The following is a 25,744-nucleotide window of genomic DNA, read 5'->3' as shown; positions in this document are numbered from 1 at the left end:
GAAGAACAAGAAAAAGAAAAACAAATATTGAAGTGAAAACAAAAACAAAGCCAAAGGAGGAAACAAAGGAAGAACAAACAATGAAAAGAAAAAAGAAAACCCAAACAGGGAAAACAAGAACAAAGAACGACAGGACAATTCATTTTTATTACAAATATTTTTTATTAAGAACAATTCATTTTTATTAAAAACAATAAATGATTGGATTTTCTTAAAAAACAGTAGGTAGGTACATTTGGCTATAAATTCATAATTGGGAAATTAATAGGGCATTGGGAAGAACAATAATAATTAAAAATTGGATTAAAAATAATTAATTGTAATTGGATGGATCATAGGGGGTTTAAAAACAAGTATATTAAAATCAATAAATATTATTTACATTAAAAAACATTAAAACAATTTTTAGGGGCTTAAAATACAAATTCATTATAACATGTTAAAGTTAAGTTAAAAAAGACCTTACCCAAAAGTTAAAAACCTAAAACTAGGGGGTGGAGCTCAAATTGATATAAAAGCAGGGAAGGCACAGTTCTCTTTCAGTTGGTTTTTAGTTTAGTTAAGTTTTCTTTTTGGGGGGATGTGCACCTGGCCTGAAGAAGACCTAGTCCGGTCGAAACGTCGCGGCGGTGCACATTAAGGCCTAAGGGGGGTTTTTATTTTTATTTTTATTTTTATTTTTGTTTTTATTTTTGATTATTACATATATAACAAAGGCGACATGAGACCAAAAGAACTGAAGGGACTGTAAATAAAAAACAAGGGGGAAACAAACAGTTAAGGGACAATAAAGCCAAAGGAGGTAACAAAAGGGAAAACAAACAAGGCAGGGAAAAACAAATCAAAACAGAGAAGAACATAAACAAGACAAACATAGGGAAAGTGGTTGGAAGGGGGGCTGGGCACGGCCTATGTAGGCCCGTGCACTTCCTTCTCCTTCGGGAGAAGGTTCTAACCCCAACTCCTAACCCTAACCCTAACCCTAACCCTAACCCTAACCCCTAACCCTAACCCTAACCCCCTAACCCTAACCCCTAACCCTAACCCAACCCTTTATCCTGCCCTAACCCCAACCTGGTCTTAATCTCATTTTAACCTTGACCCGGCCCCTTACCCTGACCTCAACCACTTCCAACTGGGCCCTAACCCTAACCACTGACCTTTGACTTTTAACCCTAACCAGGACAGTCATCCTTACCTTAACCCCCAGAATGTGGCCTTAACCCTAATCAAAAACCTATTTTAACCCTAAAACAAATGAATTAATTTATAATTAATAATATCCATAACCCTAATATAGGGACAGTTTCATTGAGGGCTTCGGATCCGTCTGCACTGCTGGTTTAATGATTTGATGTTTCGGAGATTCATAACTGGATGGTATTACTTACCTACACTTACCTACTGTTCCATGTGGTTCCTCATACCTGTTAAAAGGAAAAAGAAAAGAGTTAATATAATGTTGTCATGTGTACTCACCTCGATCCTCGGGACTCCTGATACCTGGAAAAAAAGTCAAAAATAACATTAAAAAACATGGGAAGTGATAACAATACTTACCTTGATCCATCGTCGATGTACTCCTGAAAAAAAGAAAATACAGAATTACAGTTGTAATAATTTAACACCTACCTGTTAATCCATCCTTTGCACCTGTGGAAAAAAAGAAAAAAAGAACAGTATAGTGAAATGTGATATGACATATACATATTGTGTTGGTCCACACTCACTTGTAATAAACTCTCTGTGTCCGCATTTGGTGGTGGTGGTTGGGGTTGCTGGGGCTGATCCGCGTGGGGAGGCTGGATGGAGTGTGCACGTGTGCGCGCCGTCCCCTCGCGGGGACGACGCGCACTAAAAATCTTTCATCCTAACCCTGACCCTGACCCTAAAAATCTTTCACCCTAACCCCTGTGCACTCCTTAACCCCCAGAATGTGGCCTTAACCCTAATCAAAAACCTATTTTAACCCTAAAACAAATAAATTAATTTATAATTAATAATATTCATAACCCTAATACAGGGACAGTTTCATTGAGGGCTTCGGATCCGTCTGCACTGCTGGTTTAATGATTTGATGTTTCGGAGATTCATAACTGGATGGTATTACTTACCTACACTTACCTACTGTTCCATGTGGTTCCTCATACCTGTTTAAAGGAAAAAGAAAAGAGTTAATATAATGTTGTCATGTGTACTCACCTCGATCCTCGGGACTCCTGATACCTGAAAAAATGTCAAAAATAACATTAAAAAACATGGGAAGTGATAATAATACTTACCTTGATCCATCGTCGATGTACTCCTGAAAAAAAGAAAATACAGAATTACAGTTTTAATAATTTAACACCTACCTGTTAATCCATCCTTTGCACCTGTGAAAAAAAGAAAAAAAGAACAGTATAGTGAAATGTCATATGACATAATACATACTGTGTTGGTCCACACTCACTTGTAATAAACTCTCTGTGTCCGCATTTGGTGGTGGTGGTTGGGGTTGCTGGGGCTGATCCGCGTGGGGAGGCTGGATGGAGTGTGCACGTGTGCGCGTCGTCCCCGCGAGGACTAAAAATCTTTCATCCTAACCACTCCACAACAACATCGGGGACGAATGAATGGAAAGTACATTTATGTGTAACTACTTACCGGTTGGATTGAGGTGGGGGGGTGGGCCTGCTCCGTGATGGGATGGGCTGGATGGAGAGTGCGTATGTGCGCGACGCGCCCAAAAAATCTTCTGTCCTCATTAAGCTAAATTAAATTCTTCCATATTGGTGGAAAACCATTACCTTCGAATTGTTTTCTTTTGCAGGTATGGAGATAACCTCTTTTCCTTTCCCTTTCCTTCCTTCCTTTTTTGGAGGACTAGTAGATCAAGGAGGATTTTTTTTTTTTTTGCCCAATGATGTGTAGTCCAGTAATAGATTAAATTTAGATTTATTCATTTATTTATCCTTCTGCAAGGAAAATTGTTTCCATATTCTGTACAACCTCAGAGTAGACATCAAATTTGACAGATACGTGGGTGAATCCCAGAGTAAAACCTCACAGTACACAAAGTTGGAATTCAGAAGTTATATTATGATGGTCCAATAACAGGATTCTGTATACAGAGTATTGAAAATTCAAGGCCGATGCCATTTGTTAGATCAGGGCCAAGAGTGTAGTTAAAACAGTGACTGGGTTCGGGTCCACTCTGACAGAGGCCAACTGACGCTAATAATGAGATAAACACAGGCCTAAAGCTATCATTATTGATGTTAATTCTCCTATTTTGTTGTACTATTGCAGCAGTTGTTTTCATTTGAATTAGGTTTTCTTGTGTAAATCTTGTTCTGTTTAATTTTGACTTCAGTTTGGTGGTCAGGGGCAGACAGTCTCTGTGGGGTTTTGGGTGGTTAACTGCTCTAATGGAAGCACAGAGAAGTCTGTAGGACTACAGCTCTGCCTCCTGGATTCAACTCTGAACGTTGATGAAAAATGATAATGAACATGAAGGTGTTTATGGAAACTCTGCTGCTTTTATTTGTTTGAACTGAGCTCAGACTTCCTTCCTGTTAATACCCTAACATCAGAAAACAGAAAGAACTAATGAGAACATCTCTTCACCTCTGCAGCCTGTGACATCACACAGATGAGGAGACAGGTCACATTTAAAATTTTGTGTTTTTCAGTACATTCACTTAATTTCTTCTTGTCTGTACCCTGAAAGTCTTTTAATGCTGTCACCAACAATCTTATATTCAACAATTCACACTTGGAACATTTTAAGTTGGTTTGATTAAAATAACAGGTTTGAGCTCCTACTGTCAGAAATGTTGGACTCTAACAATATCTTATTCACAAAAGCATAAACTCATTTAAACTCTTGCACTTCTGTCAATGATCTAGTGTGAAGCTTTGACACATGATCATTTTCCTGCAGTGCTGCGACATTAATGCTGTTGCTGCTTACAAATGTCTAAACTGGAAAATAATTTGAAAAGTTCATGTTTTACATGTTACTGTTTCTTTTGGTTGTTAAACTCTGACACTGAACACACCTTTTCAAATGAATTTCACGACTTTTTCAAACATGATTAAGATATTGAAAACAATGTCTGTCTTCTTCTAAACTCAAAGTCTTTCAGGTTTAATCTAGTTGTCTCTGTGGGAACTGATTTTCTCAAACAGGAAGTGATTAACTGTGTAAATCCAGCAGAACAAACTAAACAGAGATGTTTCCTGCTCAAACACAAACAGACAAACTGAAGATTTATTTTATCTGCAAACACACAAACACTTCCTGTTTGCACAAAGTTCAGAACTTGGTTTTGAATGTTTTCAACCACTGACAGAAGACAAGACGATTCAACTTCCATCTTAATGTGATAGAAATGCTTTTAAACAACATAAAGGACCATAAGGACAGAGAGGCTACTCTTATTTTGAATTGACAGTTCTGCTCTACAGGTCTCATAATAACTTTAGAATGCCATAATAAATGTTTATGATGTTACATAAATTCCTATGCTACTATAAAAAATGAAGCATCAGTCTCATTTAAACTGAAGTGACTTCAAATTTGAAAAACTTCAAAAAAAATCTGCAGATTTCAAGATACAATTAACATAATTATTGATTAATGTTTGTAATATATTGAGTGAACTTCCTCCAGCTGTTTGTGGTGAGGAAGAAGATGATGGTGAAGATCAAGTTGAACTCTTCGGACTCTGTCGTGACCTCTGGCGGTACTCTGGCAGGTGATGAAGGATCCAGGCAGCTGGAGTCAACATGGCCACCGCAAACACAGACATTACAAAGAAACTTTGCTGTCAGAGAGAAAAAAAAAAGAAAAAAAAAAGCTTTTTCATAACATTCATAACCAATCAGAGACTTATTTGAAACATCATGACATCATCAAGATAATGCCTGAAAACAACACTTGTCTTAAATTAGATTTTTCACTTTTATTTGAATAAAGACAGATTGTAAAATGTACTTCTGCTTCCTCCTGATTCATTCTGCAAGTTAAAAAGAAAACATAACATCAAATAACTCATGTTATTCAGTTGCTTTGTATTCAGAGGACAATGCATCACTCTACATCTTGTCTTTAAACCAGCAACTTCTCCAATCAATCAATTTATCAATACTCTGACAATAAGACAAAATATATAAAAAGTGACATGATTTGACTGATGCACGTGAGGAATAAAGTGACAATTTCATAAAACTAAAGAAAGATTCAAATAAATTAAAAATGTCTGATGCTCCTCAGTTTAATGAAGAGCAATGATTTGAAAGCATGAAGTTGTTGTAAGGCTGAGCTTTCAGTCACTGACATTTAAAGTGACACTAACAGCACTGAACTTTAGATATTCTCTGTTGTTAAAGACTGAACTGACATGACTTCGTTATCTGAAATCTTTTCTTTCACACTGAATATTATCAGTCATTTTAAACCAATAAAACCCTTCAATCATATGAAAAGACGTCATAAAAACTCATTTCTCTGAAGCAGCTAAGATTAGTTAAAACTCAGCTGCCGGGTTTTTACAAAACACACACACACACACACACACACACACACACACACACACATATATATATATAAACTCTTTGCAAAGTCTGTTCACTGGTTACCAGGAAGATTAGTGGTGGTGGTGGTTACTGGTGTACTGAAGTGTGACTGGACCACAACCAGATTCTATCTGTCCTATTTCAAACTCTCATCAAAGACTGGCAGTGAGTCAGCTGATCCGTCTCAAACAGTCCGCTGGTTAATTAGTCTGGTGTTGCTGAAACTCACCGCGGCTCCGATCTTGTGTCGGGGAGGTTTGCTGTAGATCATTTTCTTTGTCTCTTTCAGGATTCCTTTTGGACGAGTCAGAGTCGAAACAGAAACATTTCCGATCATCCGCAGGACAGCGCTCACCATTGCCAAGGCAACCAACACCTGCTCACTGAGCAGCACCTGTTGGACTGTGATTGGCTGCTGCTGATTTAATGTTTGTTCTGTTTGTTGACGATGCGTTGAGTTTGAGCTACTCAGTCAGACTGAATCTGGAGTGTGAAGGACCAAAGGAGGAAGAACAGCAGGAGGAAGAAGGGGAGGAGGAAGGGGGCGTGCATAGGTGACAGCAGACTGCTGATTGGACAGTCACACAGCAGACTGAATGATTCGTATTTTTAATCAGTGAAGACCTTCAGCTTAAAGAAAGTTGTTAGTTTGACGTCCTGTAGGATGAGCTGACTACAGATGAAGTTCTTTTGAGCAAAACAATGAACTAACCTAAATCATAGTTTAACTGCAGCAGAAAAAAATCATCCATATAGGTGATCAGATGTCAACGTGACAATCTGTGAAATGATTTGACTGTATTAAGTCAGTAGACCGTGTGTTTGAGCAGCTCGACAATCCAGCTGATTAGATTTGCTCTGCAGAACAAAGAGCTGACGGAGGAGAAGCAGAAAAGGACTGAGGGAGGATGAGTGATGTGATGGAGGATAAAGGCTTCACATCATGTTTGATGTGCACAAACAGACCTGCTGCTTAGAATCTGTTCAACATCAGAAAACACGACAGGAGATGGTCTGTGAAAAGGACTCATTACACTGAACACAAATACTGCTGCAAAGCATCCAAATACATTCAGTACTGACCTCAAACACAGCTTTTTCAAATACAGACTTCTGCACTACATACCAAAGGAACATATTAAACATTTATTCAGATTATTTTCTCTTCGTAACACAGTTGTTACAAAATAAAATATAATACAAAAGCTGAATATTTAAACTGCCTCTGAAATCTCCACATCTCAAAACACGAATGAGGGTGAACATTGGCAGCCAGAATCAGCGTAACAGCGAAGTGCGATCGTGCCCTAACCCTAAAACCTAACCCTGTCACAGTCATTCATGGGCCAAACGATTGCCCACAGCAGCTGTGCTGACTGGTGCAGCTCAGGGCATCTCACCAGCAGTTGTGGCAGTCAAATGCACAGGAAGACGTTTTAAAAATGGTGGGTTCCCTACTGTATATACAAGTGTGACATGTATTTTTTAGTGCAGAATAGGGGCTCTGTGGCAGCGTCACTCGAGACACGAACAATGACAATGGCAACAACACACACAACCACTCACAGGGCTAGAAGCAAGGCTCCTCGGCCCACCCGCGAATGGAAAGAGTGTTTCTTACTGTGGGTCATTGTTCCCGTCTATTGACACAAACGCTTCAGTCGTGTTTGAACTCATAAGATACACCATTTGAAACAATTTCAAATTACACCTCCCTTGACCAATGACGGTCTGCCTTATGAAGCCTAGCAACCACAGAGGCCAGTCCAGGTTTAACAGGAGGGCCTCCTTCTCTTCTTCCATGTGAAGATTAAGCCAATTGCAAAAGATTGTGCAGGACTGTAACTTCGAATAGCCAATGAAATTCTGAAGTCACCGATATGCCACTTAAGCTTGTTGTTCACAGCTCCTGACACATCAAATCAAGGATTTCATTGCTAACGGATATTAGAGACAGTTTGAAATGATAAAAAAGTAACTCCGCACACTTTATTTAAACATCTGATTACTATGTTTTCAATATATAAAGGTCCTACAAGATCTGCAGGACAGATTCCTGAAAAGAGCTTCTAAAAAGTTCACAGTGTTACACGCAGTGATGGAGGCTCGTTTGCTTCGGACTGACTACAACCTGGATTCATTTCTATCTGACAGGACTCAAGATTTTTGATATTAATGGACCACGCTGCAAAATGAAATTTCACGTATTAAAATTTTCATCAGTAAATTGCATCTCATTTTTTTTCCTCCTTTTCACTTTCAAAAATTGTTTTTCATTTGGTTTTTCGTCAGGTAACATTTGGTTTCAGATAAATAAACCTGTAGATTTAAAGCTTCCACTGTGACATCATGAGTAATCATCAATAGTCAGTCTGTGCTGTTGAGTAATACTGAAATGTGACCATACCCCATGTTGTTGAGCTGATTCTGTTTTATTAGTTTTCATTAAAAAAGAAAAACAAAGAGACATTTATATTGGTGACCTCTGACCTCTAAGAGACAACACTAAAAGCATGAAGTTTGAAAGGTTCAAAATAAGCTGAAGATACAAACTTTAAAATGTCCAGAAGACTCACAGCACTGACTTATCGACAGGAAACATGAAGAAGATAGAGGATGGGGAACAATCCAATTCGAGAGGTTAAGAAAGGTCAAAGGTCATTCCGAGTTTAGATGGAGGTCAAAGGTCATCAGGTGCAGTAGAAGCGCCCTGCATCAACTCGCTGTCTCTTGCGACTCTGCTGCTCCTCAAAGAACTGACGGATGTCATCAGGAGTCACAACCTATCAGAGAACAGAGAGTCACGTCATCAGGAGTCACAACCTATCAGAGAACAGAGAGTCACGTCATCAGGAGTCACAACCTATCAGAGAACAGAGAGTCACGTCATCAGGAGTCACAACCTATCAGAGAACAGAGTCACGTCATCAGGAGTCACAACCTATCAGAGAACAGAGAGTCACACGCAGATCACACTTTTGCTGTTAAACTGAAAAGAAATTACAGAACAAACTATTTTAATGTTTGATTGGCTGCTTTTCCTCTCAATGATCTCAATGATTTGAATGTGTTTGTAATCATGTGGAGCTTTGGACTGTTGGTTGGACCAAACAAACATGGTGAAGGCGTCAGTTTGGGCTCATTGTGACCACATTTCTCACTATTTTCACAATGTTTCCAAAGCAAACGATCGATCGATCGATCGATCAATCGATGGAGAGAATGATCAGCAGATTGATCCAGAATGTAAAGAATCATTAGTTTCAGTTAAAATGAGCTCCGCCTCAACCAAGTCCAACAGAAACGTCCTGCTGAGACATGAACGAGGAGACACAATGATCTAAAGAGACCAGAGACAAGAGGACAGCAGGCACAGGGGACACTTTACTGTACTGAGTACTTTTACTTTAATAGTTTAAGCACATTTTCCTGATTATACTGACTTCCTTTAACTGAAGCAATAATTTCAATGCTGCTCTGTTAATCGAGCTCAACAAACACTTCATAACTCTACTCACGACTTAAGCCTCATGTTGATATATCAGTAATTAATGGGGTGATAAAAGAAGTTCATCTCCAGCTCTACACACACACACGCACGCACGCACGCACGCACGCACGCACGCACGCACGCACGCACGCACGCACGCACACACACACACACACAGTGTGACTGACATTCAAATCATGTTTTCATCATGTTGTCCCGTGAATGTTATTACGCTCTGCAGACTCAATATCCCACAATGCAACATGAGTAGTGGTGTCCAATCAATGATCACTGACCAGCAGCGAAATGCAATAAAGTCCAAGTCTACTTGTTTGTACGTCTTAGTGTCAAACTTCTCTGCATATATTAGGTCAGCATGTCAGCAGCAGGTCAAAGGTCATCTTCCGTGTGAAACTCACTTTTCCTTCTGCTGCAAATCTCTGCAGGAAGTCCTTCAGTTCAGTTTTCATGTCGTTGTATCCTGAATGAAAAAAACACATATCAGAAAATACTTGTGGCTGCATGCCAGGTACTTGTAGCTTCACGTGCAGTACTTGTATGGACTGTAAAAACAGTTTGTTTACAATACTTGTAGTTTCAAATGTGTTACAATTTATGAGTTTCTTGTACTTTTGTGCGCAGTATTTGTAGTTTCTACTGAGGTACTTGTAGTTTGTGTGTACAGTTAGTGATCTCGAGCTGCTGCACTTGTTTCAGTTTGTACTTGTATGCGTAGGGTTAGGGTAAACTTACAGCAGGGCAATATATTGAATACATGTGACACGCACATACATACATACATACATATATATATATATACACACACACACACACACACACACACATATATATATATATATATTGTGTGTGTGTGTTAGGCAGATGACCACATTGTCATATGTGAGTTGTCAGTTTTTCGACCTATCACACCCTAAAAAAAATTAAAGGAATTATAACAGACTAGCTTGACTCGTAGCTGCTAACTAGTCTCACAGTCTCTACTCTGAAGAGGACTAGGAGATGGCGGGAGTAACGTTACATACACAGGGCCTTTTCACAAAGACAACACACAGCCTTTCAGGAACTGTTATGCTTCAAGCTGAGCTGATGGCTTCATGGTCGACTAAAGGAACCTTACTTCCCCCAATACATGAACTTTTCTGTGGCTGCAGCATTGTGCCGCCACTTCTCTCACAAACCAGGAAAGACTCATTTTCACAGCAGACACACTTAACCCTGTCACACATGCAGGTTTCCCACGAGGCCGCCTTCCCTAAGGCTCGGCGCTAACACACAGGTGCAGTTCCACTGTGGGTGTGCAAACCCTTGTGGAAGAAGTACTCAGATCCATCACCCTGAGTCCAGCGTCCTGAGGCTATACACTAAGCAGAAGACAGGAGGCCGCGGACTAGTGAGCGTCAGAGCCACTATTCAGCAGGAAACAGCAAGCCTCTGGGAGCACATCAGGAAGATGGCCCCCAATGATGACCTGCTGAGTGAATGCCTCAGGCAGCAGAAGCTAAGGAGGAGTCCGAAGAGTTGCCATGGACAGACAAGCCCCTGCGTGGCATGTACCATCGATAGCTTGAGCCAGTGGCTGACATAGCGAAAACATACCTGTGGCTGGAAAAGGCTGGACTGAAAGACAGCACAGAGGCACTGATCATGGCCGCACAAGAGCAAGCCTTGAACGCAAGGTCAATGGAGGCCTGGATCTACCACAGCAGACAAGACTCCAGGCGCAGGCTGTGCAAAGATGCCCCTGACAAAATCCAGCACACAATAGCAGGGTGTAAGATGCTGGCAGGGAAGGCATACATGGAGCGTCATAACCAGGTGGCTAGCATCGTACACAGGAACATCTGTACCAAGTATGGACTGGAGGTCCCAGGATCAAGGTGAAAGATCCCTCCAAAGGTGATCCAGAACGACCGAGCCAAGATCCTGTGGGACTTCCAGTTCCAGACAGACAAACTGGTGATGGCGAACCAACCAGACATAGACACAGAAGACCGTCACAGTGGTGGATGTAGCGATCCCAAGTGACAGTAACATCAGGAAGAAAGACCACGAGACGCTGGAGAAATACCAGGGTCTCAAGGAGGAGTTGGAGAAGATGTGGGGCATAAAGGCAAAAGTGGTCCCAGTAGTGATCGGGGCACTCGGAGCGGTAACCCCCAAGCTGGGAGAACGGCTCCAGCAGACACCAGGAAGAACATCTGAGATCTCTGTCCAGAAGAGCGCACTCCTGGGAACAGCCAAGATCCTGCGCAGAACCCTGAAGCTCCCAGGCCTCAGGTAGAGGACCCAAGCTTGAAGGAGCCACAATACCGCCCCAGGTATTAAATATATATAATGGATTGCATAATGGATGGCAATATAGCAGCACGGCCAAAGTTTTTGTACCATGAATGATCTCCAGCTGCTGCACTCGGTTCAGGTTGTCGAGCGCTGACATCAGAGGATCATGTCTTTGTTGTCCTTGTTCATTGCTCTTTCCTTTGTTTTCGTAGGCAAGGACCGTGTCCGACTCGTCCAGCAAGAAGGAAAGACCAACTTCAGAGAGGCTCTCCTGAGGAGACAAAGACTCATTAGCTTTTCTGTCATAGAAAGGGCTCTAGAGGTAAACACTAAACGTGAGTGTCAGTCCTCAGATAAACAAAACTACAGACTAAACAAACCCATGACCTAACAGTTACATCATCAGTGCTTTAGCCAATAGAAACTCCAACAGGTGAACTTTACCTTGCAGGCGTTGCAGGAGCAGAGTCTGGAGCGCCAAGCTGATGGCCAGAACACGGCTCCTGATTGGACTCTTTTCTTACCAATTGCATCTAGCTCTTTCAGTCGGCAGCTTGGCTCCGCCTCCTCACGGCTCCGCTTACAGCTCGGCTGGATGACATCATCACCCTGAGAGATTATTGATTATTGATTTATCAAACTGATCTGTGCAAATTGTGTACATAGATAGACATATTCTGTCAGTATCAAATGATGTAACCAGATTATTAGATCAATATTTAAGATCTTCTCACAGCTGTTACTGTTCAGATACTATCATAACTTTTCAGAGCTCAAAAAGTGAATATTTCTGTTATGCCTAAAAACAAAAGAGGGAAATTCTCTAATGAGAAGCTGGAAAATAAATATTTGGTGATTAATAAAAAAGTTGCGTTTATCAATTAGTCACTTTAATCTTCACCTTTTCTTCTTTCTTAGGAAGGTTTGTGTTTGACTTGTCTGTCCCAGTTTCCTCCTTCACCTGTACTGCTGCACCTGGAACTGAACAGGAAGTACTTCACACACTCAGGAAGTACATCATAGGAACAGGAGTGTAAGACAAACAGAAGTAGAGACAAGCTTGTCCACCAGTTTAATTATCAAAACATTTTGATGGGAAGAGTTTCTAATGCCATCAGTACTGTGAGTGTCTGAGACAGGACCAGAGAAACAGACTCCTCATCGTGTTAGCTCTTCGCTCTGTTCTGACCATGACATGCTAAGCTAACTATAGCTAATCCACATTCTGAGGAGCAGCTACTTTGTAGATGCTGAGTCTTAAGATTCAGCCAGAGAAATGGAGCTGCATTAGATGTGACTGACAAACAGGAAATTGTCCGCATCAAGAAAACATCACATCGTTCCTCACAGGTGCATCACTGCTGTCTTCATGCTCTGCTTTGAACTGTGATAACACCCCACAGGAAACACTCAGTGTGAGTACATGAACATGAAAACATGAACATGAACTCATGAATATATGTGAAAACACAAACACACGTGATAACATGAACATGAACTCATGAACATGTTTGAAAACATGAAAATGTGTGAAAACATGAAAATATCAACATAAATGAAGGACATATCTCGAACACAGTAGATGAATAGGCTTTTACCTGCCAGGTGAGCAGCATAGGTCCACAGAAAAGGGTTTTTGTTCATACAGGATTCACAGATCATCTCCTGCAGCTCCACACAGTCTGGAACCAAACAGCCCAGGTGCTGTAAACACAACCAGGTGATTTCACAGACGGTTGCATCATGACAGCAAGCGACATTCAGTTACAGGGTTAGATTAGAGCTACACGGAGATATATAATTACAGCAAATTACATCACAGTCACAGTGAGCTACACTATACTTACAGTGAGCCACAGTATAGTTACCCTGAGCTGTGCTATAGTCACAGTGGGTTATTTTGAGGTTACAGCGAGTTACATTATAGTTACACTGAGCTATAATATACAGTAAGCTATGATGTATTTACAGAAAGTTGTATTTCTTGTATTCATTGTGGATATCAGAAGTCTCTTTAAAAGACAGGCCTGACCAAGATGGTAGTCACACAATATCACAACATATTAAAATGCAACATATACAACATGATACACAAAAATAAACACATAAAAAAAGAACAGCGATTCAAACACAGAGCCTCAAAAAAATGACATGCCTCCCTCGCCACATTCATTATGCCCCTAAATTCATCAATTATATAAAAGTTTATAATTTAAGATCCTTTGCTGATGGTTCCATGCAGTCTGTAATGACTGATATACAGTCTGAAGCTCGAGCAGCAGTTTTATTTTGGAGGGAGCATGAATATAAATAACAGTGTCGTCCGCATTGACATGTATTCTTCCTTGAATGTCCTTTCCCCAAGTCATTTATACAAATAGACAACAAAACAGGTCTGAAAGTGGAGTCCTAGGGACAATTCTTTAGTTATCTCATAAAAATCAGGTTTGTGGCCCTCAGCAAAGACACACTGAGATCGAGCAACAATATAATTTCTGAACCTTTTAACAGCCCGAGGACCAAAACCAGCATTCCAAGACTTGTTGGTGTAAATCCGCGAATAAGGCAGCACAATAGTGTTTTGGTCCAAAGCACCAATGACATTATTTGCCACAACTAAAGCAGCAGTAATGCTGCAGTGGCCAGCTGTAAAAATAGACTGAAAATCACTTCAAATGTTGTTAGCAAGTACAAACTGTTTTAACTGTAAATTTATCTGGGATTCGAGGATCTGCAGATCCAGACAGTCTGGATCTGCAGATTTTTGGGGTCAATGTTTCAGAGCTTTACAAGTTTGAACATGTGGAAAAAGTTTACAATTAAACAAATCCAGTCTTCCATCGAGTGCAGTAGTGGCACAACATGGAATAGATGTATTTACATTTGAGGTATCAAATACAGGCCCAAAAGAATAAAGGGTTAGTTCTTGCACCTTTAGTCAACCACAATGTGTTGAGGGAGGCTTGACGCAACGTGTATCTGACAGGGATCGCAATAAATTACCCCCAAAATTTGAGGGGTTTTGAGCCCTTGTTCCTTATGGTTCTCAATGTAGTCAATCAATAGAGGAGTTTGAAAATCATATTTTGGTCCAAGATTGATTTATTGAACAAATGAGCTCTGACAGACTGAGAACCAGGAATTGTCCTTGCTAATCCTGAACTTCTTAATAGGGACATGGGTCAGAGATGGACAGAAAAACTGAATGAAAACCTTCCCACGCCATCCGGAATCTGATTGACTCTTCTAAAATCAATGGAGCACAAACTGTGCAGGAAAGCCTGCTCCGCAAAGCTTTTAAAATGTCTTTTAAAACAATACAGGGTTTACCGTGGGAATTTTTGTACTTCTGACGCAAACAGTTGCAACTGAAATCGTACCAAAATATGCCAACTGAGGTGTATTTGTGAGATGTATTCATTACAGTTAAATCAAGCAGGGGACAACTGTTTTGAGCTTTAAGATATTATAGTTAGAGTTACAGTTTGTGAGTTATAATATCACTAAAGTGAGTGATGTCACAGTGAGTCAAAACATCGTCACATCGAGTTCTACCACAGCTGCAGCGAGTTGTCATATTTATTCTGAGATAGTGAGTTTTATCATCATTACAGTGAGTTAGAATGGACTTAATGTAAGTTCTGTTCAAATCCATAGTTACTGTGAGCTTTAGGTTTAGAGACTTACAATAGAGTTACAGGGATTCTAACAGTTATGGACAGTTACATCACAGTTACAGTAAGTTTTATTCTAATTAGAGATAGTTATATGTATTGTGAGTTATATCACAGCTACATCAAACGCTTCAGCTTGTTCGTACTGAACTAAATGTGGACTTTGAATTGAATAAAGACTGAAGGAGATCCTCTTAAACCTTTAAACTGAAATCTTAGAGTCTGGATCAGGACATCACAGCTGTTACATCCTGTGCTTGTCTTGGACTCACCCTGCCATGCAGCCAGTCCTCACACACCACACACTGAATCATCTCATCTTCCACCTGGACACAAAACCAACCAAGACAGAGACACACAGGTTTAATAAAGGCACATGAACACACCTGGTGGACAAACAAAGGTCGGGCGGGGCTCATTTGTGTGGCTCACCTGGTCATCTGGGTCTGGGTAAGGCCGTCCACATGTACAGTAAACTCCAAAGAAGTTATGACTGTATTTGTTCAGACTGTTGACCTCCTCCTTCTCCTGACATGTACACACAAACAGGTTTGTAACAGTAACCCTGTGGGGACAGTCCACTGACACAATGCACTGCCTAGCCCCTCAGCCTCATCTTAACCGAATTCCAACTCTAACCCCAAAATCAAGCATAAACCCTCAAAAAGCACTATGACCCTATGAGAACCTCAATTTGGCCTCTACAGTAATAGGAGGTCTCCATGGCTTGGTGTTCAGTCAGTTACAGTCCTCACTGAGATACAAATACAAAAGAGTAGATTCTGTCTTTATGGGGGTCAGCTAAATGAAACATCACTCATTTTTCCATCATTAAATGTGATCTGTTGTGAACTTACAGTGTAGAGTTTACACTGCAGTTCAGAGAACTTCCTGTTTCCACAGTCACAGCGAAAGTTCCTACAGAAACCACCAAAGAAAAGTGAGTCAGCCTCACATCAAATTTCAGGACATCGCCTTTGTAAAATGATCAATTGCTTCAACAATCAATAGGTTTAAATGCTGATTTATCCATCTGTGCAGCATAAAAAGTCACTGACAGATTAAATCACAGTACCGTTTCATTCTAAACAATGAATAAATGTTTATATGATTGCAGTATATTAGATGACAGTGTATTTAAAGCTGAGTGCTGACCTCTTGGTGTAAAGTTCAAAGAGGTCGTGACCTTCGTGACATTTGTATGAACAGGCCAAACACACTCCTGCTGCCTCTCCTCCCTTTGGTGTGCAGGTGTTACAGGCGTACAGAGCCTGACGCTTAACATAGCCCTGAAATACACACAAATACACATGTAAAACACACAAATACACAGAGTACAAATACACACAGACACATATTGAAACACACACAGATTGTTATATAAAGACTGTAAGTCAAGTCAACTTTATTGTCAATGCTGTTATATGTACAGGACATGCACAGAACTGAAATAACGTTTGCCTCAAATCCCTGGTGCAAACAGCAACACACATGAAGAAGTGTCCATATCTCCACTGGAGGGATGAAACACCACTCTTCCAAAAGATATTCCCCCATTTGGTGTCTTGATGATGGTGGTCGACAGCTCTGTCTAACACATCGGTCCAAAATCTCCCTTACGCGTTCAATAGAGTTGAGATGTGGTGACTGCGAAGGCCATAAAATGTGACTGACATCATTTTCATACTCAGAGTAATCAGTGAACCCTTGTGGCCGATGCCCGGGCACTGTCATCCTGGAAGACACCACTCCCATCAGGATGTTTCATCAGAGGATAAAAGTCATCCCTCAGAAAAACACTGAATTGATTTGCAGGAAACCTTCCCTCTAAGGAGACGAGTGCCCCCCACAGCATAACTGAGCCATCGTACTCCCCCACTGTGGGGTCAGGCATCCAGACTAGTTCCTTTGGTGTATGCCACACATGCACTTGCTCACACATTGAGAATATGATGAAGGGTGACTCATCTGACCAGATTACTGTTGGGCACTGGCACTGGTTTCTGCACCGCTGGACCCTCAGATGTGCATGCATCTTTAAAATGAGGGGGTTGTGCACTGCAGGCCTATTATAACATACCGGCAAAAAAAAAGACAAAAAGTCTGTCTGCCTGCGTTTCTGTATACTGGAATAACTTGTTATTTGAAAAATAGAAATTCATTTGAATCTTGTTCTGAATTTATCAGCCCAGTAATGAAACAACCAATTTGAGTTATAAGATACTGTATGAGTAAGGAGTATTGATAAAAGCTATCCCAAGCCCACATCATGTGATATTCACAGCATGTCATATATTGATTCAGTGGCCACTATGTGCCATAACCCCGAAAGGGATCGTCAGGTATAGACAATGGATGGATGGATGGATGGATGGATGGATGGATGGATGGATGGATGGATGGATGGCCACTTTGTGGAACATTAGTGAATTGTGATTTCATCTATTTAAACCACTCTGCTACAAATTCAACCTTCACAAAGATTCAGGTGTCAACTGAACAATGTTTACTTCTGAGGTTATGGACAGAGCTGCACTGGAATACATTATACTGTGAAGTGTTTCTATCATTTTGTCCAGCCAGAAGAATACTGTATTACATTATGATATAGAAACACCTCCAAATATAATGCAGTCCAGCACAATACCATCACTAACAATGGCCACAGTAATAAACACACAAGTGTCTCATATCAAAATCAGTGTGAGATTTTAGACTATTACCGTTCAATAAAACCTATTGTGTTGCTTCCTGCTCCCTTGCAGAGCTGATGGTTCTTGTTTGCTCTCTGCTTTGCTGATATGCACCAAAAGTTTCAGAGTGGATCCTGGATACTTGTAAATCACAGGGACTTACATTTCTGAAAGAAACAGAAGGCTACCACCGTATTTTTAGCACTTTTATTATTTCAAGTATGACGGCTAAGCAGCTTAAGCCTTTTTACTGTGTGAGAGTGGAAATCTGGGATCAGGACGGAGACAACATGGCAACAACTGTGAACTGGGGCACTTGGTGCATGTGATTTCTTTGTTGTAAAGCACTTTGAGCTGCATTCCTTGTATGAAAGGTGCTATACAAATGAAGTATTTTATTATGGACTCCTCACTCCTCTTAATCAGCCAGTAGGGGGCACCTGTGATCAACAACCGCTTTAGTGTACAATTTTGCATCTGCTTGGAACCACAGAGCCAAAGGCGTTTCCAGCAATCAGCCAAAATAAAAACAAGGCTTTCCTGTTGCATCACAGGACATTTTGGCCTTTGTCGTAGCTCTAAAGCTGACATCCAGAGAAATGAACAGTTTCTCTGCTGTCAGCCTTATCAACAAGGCCCGGAACCCCCCCGACACTCTTCACACTCCACCTCTGCCTCTACTCGTCACATTGACTTTACCAGAACTTGGATTTCCTTGATATTTTACTGTATCACTGCCAGCTGTACTGCTCTTTTTGTTCTGAAAAAACAGACTGTGTATATATATTTATATTGCTCTATTTTTTACTTTTTAACAGTTCATGTTTAGAAGATTTGTCATGCACCAACCTCATCAAAACAAATTCCTTGTATGTGTAAAATCGTACTTGCCAATAAAGCTTTTTCTGATCCTGATTCTGATTTCTGATTCTGAATCGTTGGTCCCATTTTGAACCGGAGTATCTGCAGATTAGTTCCATATCAAATAAGTTATGATCCACCAAAGTTAGACATGATTATGAGATGGTGTTATTTTCACCACCACCTTGACTGTAAGTCTGGGCAGGTCTGCACTCTGAGTGCACTCTGCTAGTTTCAGTGTGATTTCAATGAAACTTAAGCAGCTACTATCACAGGACAGAGGGCTTTTTTAAAATGTGCATCTTTATATAAAGTGCATCATTCATGAAAAAAGAAATGAAAGTATAGCTTGAGTTTAGCTCTTTTTTCTTTTTGTTAACTCCATGTCTCAATCACTTTAACAATCTGAACAGCTCTTTCTTTCCCTTGGATTCGTCTCACTTTGGTGCTTCACATCATCACTTTCGATAATCCACAGTCTCTGAACATATGAGATGAACTGGTTTTGAACTGCCCATGCGAAGAATGCAAAAGTCTTTCCTTTCTCACTTTAGGGCATGGCATCACCTGTCTGTGCGTGCGTACGTGCGTGCGTACGTGCGTGCGTGCGTACGTGCATGCGTACGTGCGTGCGTGCGTGCACGATTGGATAAGATCACATGTCTATTCAGTCATTTCTACTGGAGATATTGCTCAGGTCTGGAAATTTGCATATGTATTCCCACATAACAGCAGTGACAAAAATGATCTTAACAGCTATCAGGCAATTTCCAAACTGTCATGTCTTGCTGAAGTCCTGTAGTCATTAGTTAATAATCAGAGCCCTCTTTGTAGACTCATCACAGCATTGGATGATGCTGAACATGCTGTGCTCCTGCAGCGGTTCTGATACCTGTTCTGACTCTTAGTCCTGTAAATAGGGTTAGACTTTCAGGACTGCCTGTCTCACAGACAGCAACGCATGATTCTGGAAAATCACTGGTCTGTATTTGTGCCACTGTCAAAGGGCATATGTTCAATATTGGGTCCCGTTTTATATTCACAATATTACAGCCTCTATAACAAACACTGACTTTGGAAAAACTGCCTTTAGTGTCACATTTTTTGTGCTGCTCACACTTTTTACATCTTACAACACACATCAAAACCTAACACACTTGTACCTGTAAGTCAGTTTAATTGATTTAATTTGATCACAAACTTTTTAAAAGGTGCTCAGTTGTTTTCTGTATTTATTCTGCTTCTGATTCAATGTTTTGCAGATCATCACATTATGTTCCCATTTACATTTTACACAGTCTCAACTTTTTTGGAAACCAACTAATGACGGATTATACATGTGGATATAAGCACTGACCTGAGGATATGAGCAGTGATCAGAGTCACTTCCTGCCAACACAGCTGAAGCTTCTTCCTCCAACTCTTCATCCTCTTCCAGAACATCAACCAGAGACACTGTCTGTTCCTCTGACATCCTCAGCCTCCCACTGTGGGACAAAAGAGGACAAGACAGAACAACTATGCTTTGTGACAGAAGACCAACACAAGCACACCTGTTCACGAGGCAGAGTGAAACCTTCTGATCAGTAAACAGAACGAGATCAATAGGTTTCAGTCAAAATAAAGTTGTGACTGTCGCTCATCTGAAGCCTGATTCTATAGGAAACACAGTGACATCACATACAGCGCCACCTTCAACCTCTCCGTGAATAGTCTGCACCCATCTATCAGACTTAATCAGCTTACCGATCAGTCTGATCGGCTGCCAAATGATCGGAAAATGATCAGTCTAACGTTACGGACCGCTTAACATTAAACTTCAGTTAGCATCAGTTAGCTAATCAGTACAGATGGACGTAAATCCGCTCCGTGCTAATGCTAACTAACACGGTTACAAGAACGACCGCCATCTGAATATAAACCCGAACTTACCGAATCAAACCAGGACCGAATCGGAACTTTATGTGGACAGTTTACACCGGCTAATCAGACTGTAAACCAGCCACTAAAGATCAACAGTCAGCTCTGCTGATCAGCTGATCGGACCTTTGTTATCAAAACGCTAAGTTCTGCTAGCTCAATGACTATTTCCGGTTTATTTCCGCAAATTGTATTTGGCGGCATACTGGGGTCAGAGGTCAGCGACTGTAAAAAAAAAAAAAGCAGAAACATAAACAAATAAAGCGAAAAAATGTTTAAAACAAAAGAAAAAAAAAACAAAATGAACTTTAATGGCGTGGTGATGAAAATAAACGTTAATGACGTGCTGGTGTGGACCTGTGGTGCGTTCAGGTGTCCCTCAGAAATCATACCAATAAATCCCCGGCTGTGACGTCATCTGTGTCAGTGAACAGTCCTCTGTGTTGTTTTGTTTCATGTTTGGAAAAGAAAAACTGTCCTTTGTTCATGCAAAGAGAAAAAAACAATTTCAGCATCCCTCTGAATGATGCCGAATCCCATAATACTCCCATTACTAATAACAACAACAATAACAGGGCGCAGCAGGTAGTGCACGTGCCTCACAGCAAGAAGGTCGCCCGTTCGATTCCCGGGTCGAGCCTTTCTGTGTGAAGTTTGCATGTTCTTGCATGTGTGGCTTCTCTCCGGGTTCTCCGGCTTCCTCCCACAAACCACAAACATGCTCATTAGGTTGATTGGTGACTCTAAATTGCCCCTAGGTGTGAGTGTGAGCGTGAATGGTTGTTTGTGTATGTGTTGCCCTGCGATCGGCTGGTGACCGGTCCAGGGTGTACCCCGCCTCCCGCCCGTTGACAGCTGAGATAGGCTCCAGCCCCCTTGAGACCCCAAGGGGGATAAGCGGCATAGAAAATGGATGGATGGAATAACAGAGGCTAGGGGGGAGAGCAGTCAGGAGGTAGAGCAGTCGTCCACCTATCTGGAGCTCAGTGGTTCACTCCTTGGCCTCTGCAATCCACATGCCAAAGTATCCTTGATACAGGCAGTGGTGTAACCGTAACCCCATTTCCCTACCTTACTTGGCAATAAAGCTTTTTCTGATTCTGATTCTGTGACCTTTAAAATGAGTGGCCTCATTCACAAACTATGAACAAAATCAAATGACCCAATAAGACTCATAAATTCAGCAGAAAAACAGCTGGAGTGGAAACATGAATGCTAACATCTCCAAGTAAAATAATGGTATCAAAGTGCTGGAAACAAACAAAAAATATTGGTATTTGCTTTTGATTTTAAAAAAAAAAACAAAAAACTGAAAACTTCAAAAGCAGGGAAATGTCCAAAGGAGATACTTGATTAGAGAATGAGGAGTGGGGAATCGTGTCATTATTGGAACGGAGTCTTTTGAAGTGTTAATTTACGTGTTTGCTATGAATGCAGCAAACGGTACGTGATGACGGCTGCAGACGTTGGGTGATGACGACAGCAGGAGGGTGTCGTGAAGATGGGGGCCGTGGCTGTGTTTGCCGAGCTGAAGTTTAGAGACGGATTGAAAGAGAAAATCAGCGTCAAAGTTGAAAATAATTTAAGTTCTCTGATCAGCGCAATTCACGAACTGAACACAAACGTATCAGGACTTCTCAGCGAGTTGGTGGAGCGTGAAAAACCCCGCGGAGGCTTTACGACAGGTGAGAGCACTGCTGCTAACTGCTAACGTTAGCGTCACTGTGGAGCACAGGCTGTGATTTAAACAAGAAAAGAAAGAAAAAACAGTCCGCAACCCGTCGGGAGAGGAAGAACACCTTTGTCAGTTCCGTTAAAACTCAATACTTTTACTAAATTGTTTTTTACCTGCTGTAGGTGAGGAAGAGGAGGAGGACAGTGATGAAGAAGACGAGCAGCCAGAGGATCTTAAAAACTCTGCACGACAACCTCCTGTGAAAAGACCCAAAACCTGAAACACCTGGAGATGCCAGAGGACTCCCCGTGAGACAGATCACACTTTTACTTGTTTGAACTGATGATGATGATGATGATGATGATGATGATGACAAGTAATCAGTCACATGATTCACCTGTGACCAAATAAAGCAGCGACAGGTGTGCCTGACTCACTGTTTGCACTCAGGTAAAGACTGAAAATAAAATGTACTTTTCTGAATGTCTGTAAACAGCGGCTTCCTCTACTGCACCATTCAGCGGATTAATAACAAATTCCGACTGTCAGCGATCCAGTCTTTGGTACCTGTAAATACCTTTAGAGCAGACAGCGGTCAGACGTCTTCATCAGCTCGTCCATCCGTCCGTTCACCGCCGTCTGACCGCCTCGAGCGGCCCCGTGTCGCCGTCAGCTTCCTCCAGTGGCAGCAGCTTCAGTTTGTCTTTGTTAAAATCAGACTATGAGCAAAACAGGCAAACGGGAGCAAATCAGTAAATGATACAGATTAGTAAAAGCAATGTGAATTGATTGAAATACTGTGTTAATGCTTACAAGACAACAAAATGAGAATTTAATAACCTCATTTATAATCAAACTCAGGGCCTGAAAGAGTTCAGATTAGTGTGTATTATTAAAACAGAGCTCAGTCTGTCAGAGTTGACTGAGCACCTGAATTCAGGTGAACTCAAAGTTGCCATGTCGTTGTAAAAATAGTACAAATCCTGGTTAAAAACAAAAAAAAGATCTGACCATATTTAATAAAAAAAAACTGAACTGTTTTTGTTTCGTATCGTTTTCTCATCAGACTCATGACAGAACATGTATTAGTGCAGCTCACTTGCATCTTAATGTATTATCTAGATATTATACATTATTATTATTATCAAGCATCTGACGAACACCAACGGCTTTCGGATCTCCAAATGTAAACATCAGGGTTACAAAGAGCTGCAGCCTTTCTGGATTCACAGCTTCTGTTTGTCCAGAGACGCCGGGATCGTGCTACAAAGACCAGGTGAGCCCCATGCAGATCTCAGAAGCTCTTCCTGAAGGCGGTCCTGTCCACGACGAGTCGTTACAAGTTCCATCCAATTCGCCTCCAAACCCTTCACTGCATTTTTCGATGCCCTCGTTGGGCTCGGCCTCTCGAGGCAGATCTGTCTGAGTACTTCCAGGCTGCAGACAGTGACCACAAAGGCCTGTTTGTCCATTTCAGCGCAAACCTACAGACAGCAAGAGGCTGACATCAGAGCTCAAACAGGAGTTACTAGTTTCACTGAGATTAGGGGGAACAGCTCGAGGATGCTTTTACAAATAGATATGCACCAGTGAGTGAGTCTACACAAGGCGAGTGTTGAGTTCACCTGCATCACAGGTGTGTGTGTGTCATCTTTCAGCCTTGCTGACCTCATGTTGAGTCCAAAACACCCGTCCAGGCCAAGAGAGAAAGCTCATACTGCCTGCTGGCCGGCCTGAATTAAACAGAGCACAGCAGAGTCCGTCACTGAAACAGAAGCAGCTCGCCTCCAGATGTGTGACAGCATGACAGCGGTCGGCTCGGACGTTTTTTCTGCTGTCACATTGTGCTGTTTTTTTATATTTCTCCTTTTACATTTCTGAATTTTTATCTTTTCACATGTGAAGCACTTAATAACTATGTTTGAAAAAGTATTATCCAAATAAAGCAGCAGCAGCTCTATGTATGTATTATGACCCTACGAGGGTCCAGTGTTGAGACCACTAATGCAACAAACCAGCTGTATGGATGCATTTTCCCACCACCAAAGAAAGTTTCCGTTCATTTTCCTTTTATTTACCTTTTTCTCCACAGCATCATCAGGAACGGCGAGCTAACAGCACACCTTCACTTTTGACTTCCGTGTGTAGCTCGGCTGCAGTTACCCAGCGACTGAAACATCTGCAGCAGCCAGCAGGGTGGCTCGAGGAGCTGCCAGTTAAAGTCCTACTAAGCTAAGCTGCTAAGCTAAACTAAGCTAAGCTAAGCTAAGCATCATTTAAAACATGATCAGTTTTACTGTTTGCGACATTACACACAGTAAATTTCAAGCTTTGAGCACAATATTATGTCAGAAATGAATGTTAACAGACATTAAAGATCAATAAATGAACATTGGTTTTGCTGTTGGTCAACAATCAGCTGACAACAACAAAGTGTAGGACTGACGTTTTCTCAAGGTATAATTTAAACTATGAGTTGATAATCTGACAAATTTAGAAAGAAAAAATTCTGAGTACGACTTTTTCATAATTACCTATTGATTGAATCTCACTGTATCAATGGACACAAAATTATCTCACTACTTTTTTTTTCCATTTTTGATAAGATTTATATTAAACATGAAAGACTTTGTTTTGAACCTCTTTATTTTCGATGGAAACACTACGTTCACAAATGCAAACAGACTAAAAAAAACAAAAACAGAACAATTCAAAACAGAAATCAGACACGTTACCAACTACCTGTTCATGACTTTGAATTATTTAACTTGTAATCAAGTGTATAATGACAAATACGTCAGGTTATTGCAAATTAAATGGCCACATACCATTGTCTGTGTGTGTGTGTGTGTGTGTGTGTGTGTGTGTGTGTGCCCACGTGCACGGTACATACAGTAGACTTTTCTGTCATAGAGGAAACAGGTTTTCACTCTAAAATGACTTTTTAATGTAATTGTGTTTCCTTTAATCCAAACGCACATTTTTAATACAGACGTCAGTATTTAAACTTTACTGAGCACCTCCTCTTCCTGTTCTCCCTCCTCACCTTCTCTACCTCCTTCTTCCCTCTCCTTCTCTTTCTTCCTCTGTCTTTCTTTCCCTCTCTTCCTCCTCCAGTCAGTTTCTGAGCTCACTTCTGTAAAATAAATGGTTTTCACAATAAAAACAATCGATATAAAACTTCACATTGTGTTTTTTCCTTTTATTGATGTTATAATAAAGTTGTCATAATAACCAGCATGTGTCACGTGACTGATCATAGAAGTATTTTGATTGGCCGCTTGCCCAGAAGTGATCAGGTCATTCCAAATATTAAACTGCAGGTAACCATAGCAACAGCAGTGATGCAGCTAACTGACCAAACTGTGGGTTAAACTGATCACAGACACACAGCAGGACATGCTGGTCTAAACATATTAAACATCCTCCAACCAATCACAGCATTTAAATGTCTGTGAGGTTACAATAACAACATAACTGAGGAGGAGGAGGAGGATGATTGACAGCTGCAGACTGAAGAGTCAGTTTCGAGGAACAGACGGCAGTAGAAAGACTGTTGATCCTGACA

General features: G+C 41.0%; 3 protein-coding genes and 1 long non-coding RNA gene across 5 annotated transcripts in view; 1 reads left to right on the top strand and 3 right to left on the bottom strand.

Annotated features, from left to right (window-relative positions):
• Positions 1-4,592: 4,592 nt before the first annotated feature.
• Positions 4,593-6,008, bottom strand: LOC139347935 (cytochrome c oxidase subunit 8A, mitochondrial). The gene is made up of 2 exons (XM_070987812.1): positions 5,792-6,008; positions 4,593-4,811 (listed from the first exon to the last, which is right to left on the bottom strand). Exons 1-2 carry the CDS (start codon positions 5,918-5,920, stop codon positions 4,692-4,694), a joined length of 249 nt encoding a protein of 82 aa, XP_070843913.1. The 5' UTR covers positions 5,921-6,008; the 3' UTR covers positions 4,593-4,691.
• Positions 6,009-6,686: 678 nt separating this feature from the next.
• On the bottom strand, positions 6,687-20,865 carry ubr7 (ubiquitin protein ligase E3 component n-recognin 7). Of its 2 annotated transcripts, none has more exons than XM_070987393.1 (12): positions 20,514-20,865; positions 19,939-20,068; positions 16,183-16,316; positions 15,885-15,945; positions 15,460-15,555; positions 15,300-15,353; positions 12,952-13,057; positions 12,255-12,334; positions 11,798-11,962; positions 11,459-11,624; positions 9,472-9,533; positions 6,687-8,345 (listed from the first exon to the last, which is right to left on the bottom strand). In XM_070987393.1, the coding sequence occupies exons 2-12, from the start codon at positions 20,053-20,055 to the stop codon at positions 8,253-8,255; spliced, it is 1,134 nt and encodes a 377-aa protein (XP_070843494.1). In that variant the 5' UTR covers positions 20,056-20,068; positions 20,514-20,865; the 3' UTR covers positions 6,687-8,252. The 2 variants fall into 2 exon arrangements, with proteins under 2 accessions (XP_070843494.1, XP_070843495.1); XM_070987394.1 differs by having other exon boundaries at positions 11,798-11,944; positions 20,514-20,697.
• Positions 20,866-21,962: 1,097 nt separating this feature from the next.
• On the top strand, positions 21,963-25,360 carry LOC139347657 (uncharacterized). The gene is made up of 3 exons (XR_011603345.1): positions 21,963-22,186; positions 22,359-22,626; positions 24,269-25,360. It is a non-coding gene; the product is annotated as an uncharacterized lncRNA (long non-coding RNA).
• tmem251 (transmembrane protein 251) overlaps positions 24,819-25,744 on the bottom strand; it is a 3,696-nt gene continuing 2,770 nt past the window's right edge. The window contains exon 2 of the mRNA XM_070987392.1: positions 24,819-25,744. This exon is cut by the window's right edge and continues 536 nt beyond it. The gene's annotated coding sequence lies outside the window, so the exon portion shown is untranslated.

This window comes from Chaetodon trifascialis, chromosome 19 (genome assembly GCF_039877785.1).
Source record: "Chaetodon trifascialis isolate fChaTrf1 chromosome 19, fChaTrf1.hap1, whole genome shotgun sequence".
NCBI lineage: Eukaryota > Metazoa > Chordata > Actinopteri > Chaetodontiformes > Chaetodontidae > Chaetodon > Chaetodon trifascialis.
The sequence above is the reverse complement of the archived record's forward strand: the minus strand, read 5'-3'. Positions and strand labels throughout refer to the sequence as shown.

Coding starts and splice junctions, on each gene's coding strand:
- LOC139347935 (XM_070987812.1), bottom strand. CDS start 5,920: ATGGTGAGCGCTGTCCTGCGGATGATCGGAAATGTTTCTGTTTCGACT. Junction 4,812..5,791: donor GACACAAGATCGGAGCCGCG/GTGAGTTTCAGC, acceptor TCTCTCTGACAG/CAAAGTTTCTTTGTAATGTC.
- ubr7 (XM_070987393.1), bottom strand. CDS start 20,055: ATGTCAGAGGAACAGACAGTGTCTCTGGTTGATGTTCTGGAAGAGGAT. Junction 11,963..12,254: donor TTCCTAAGAAAGAAGAAAAG/GTGAAGATTAAA, acceptor ATAATCTCTCAG/GGTGATGATGTCATCCAGCC. Junction 8,346..9,471: donor GATTTGCAGCAGAAGGAAAA/GTGAGTTTCACA, acceptor GTTCTCTGATAG/GTTGTGACTCCTGATGACAT.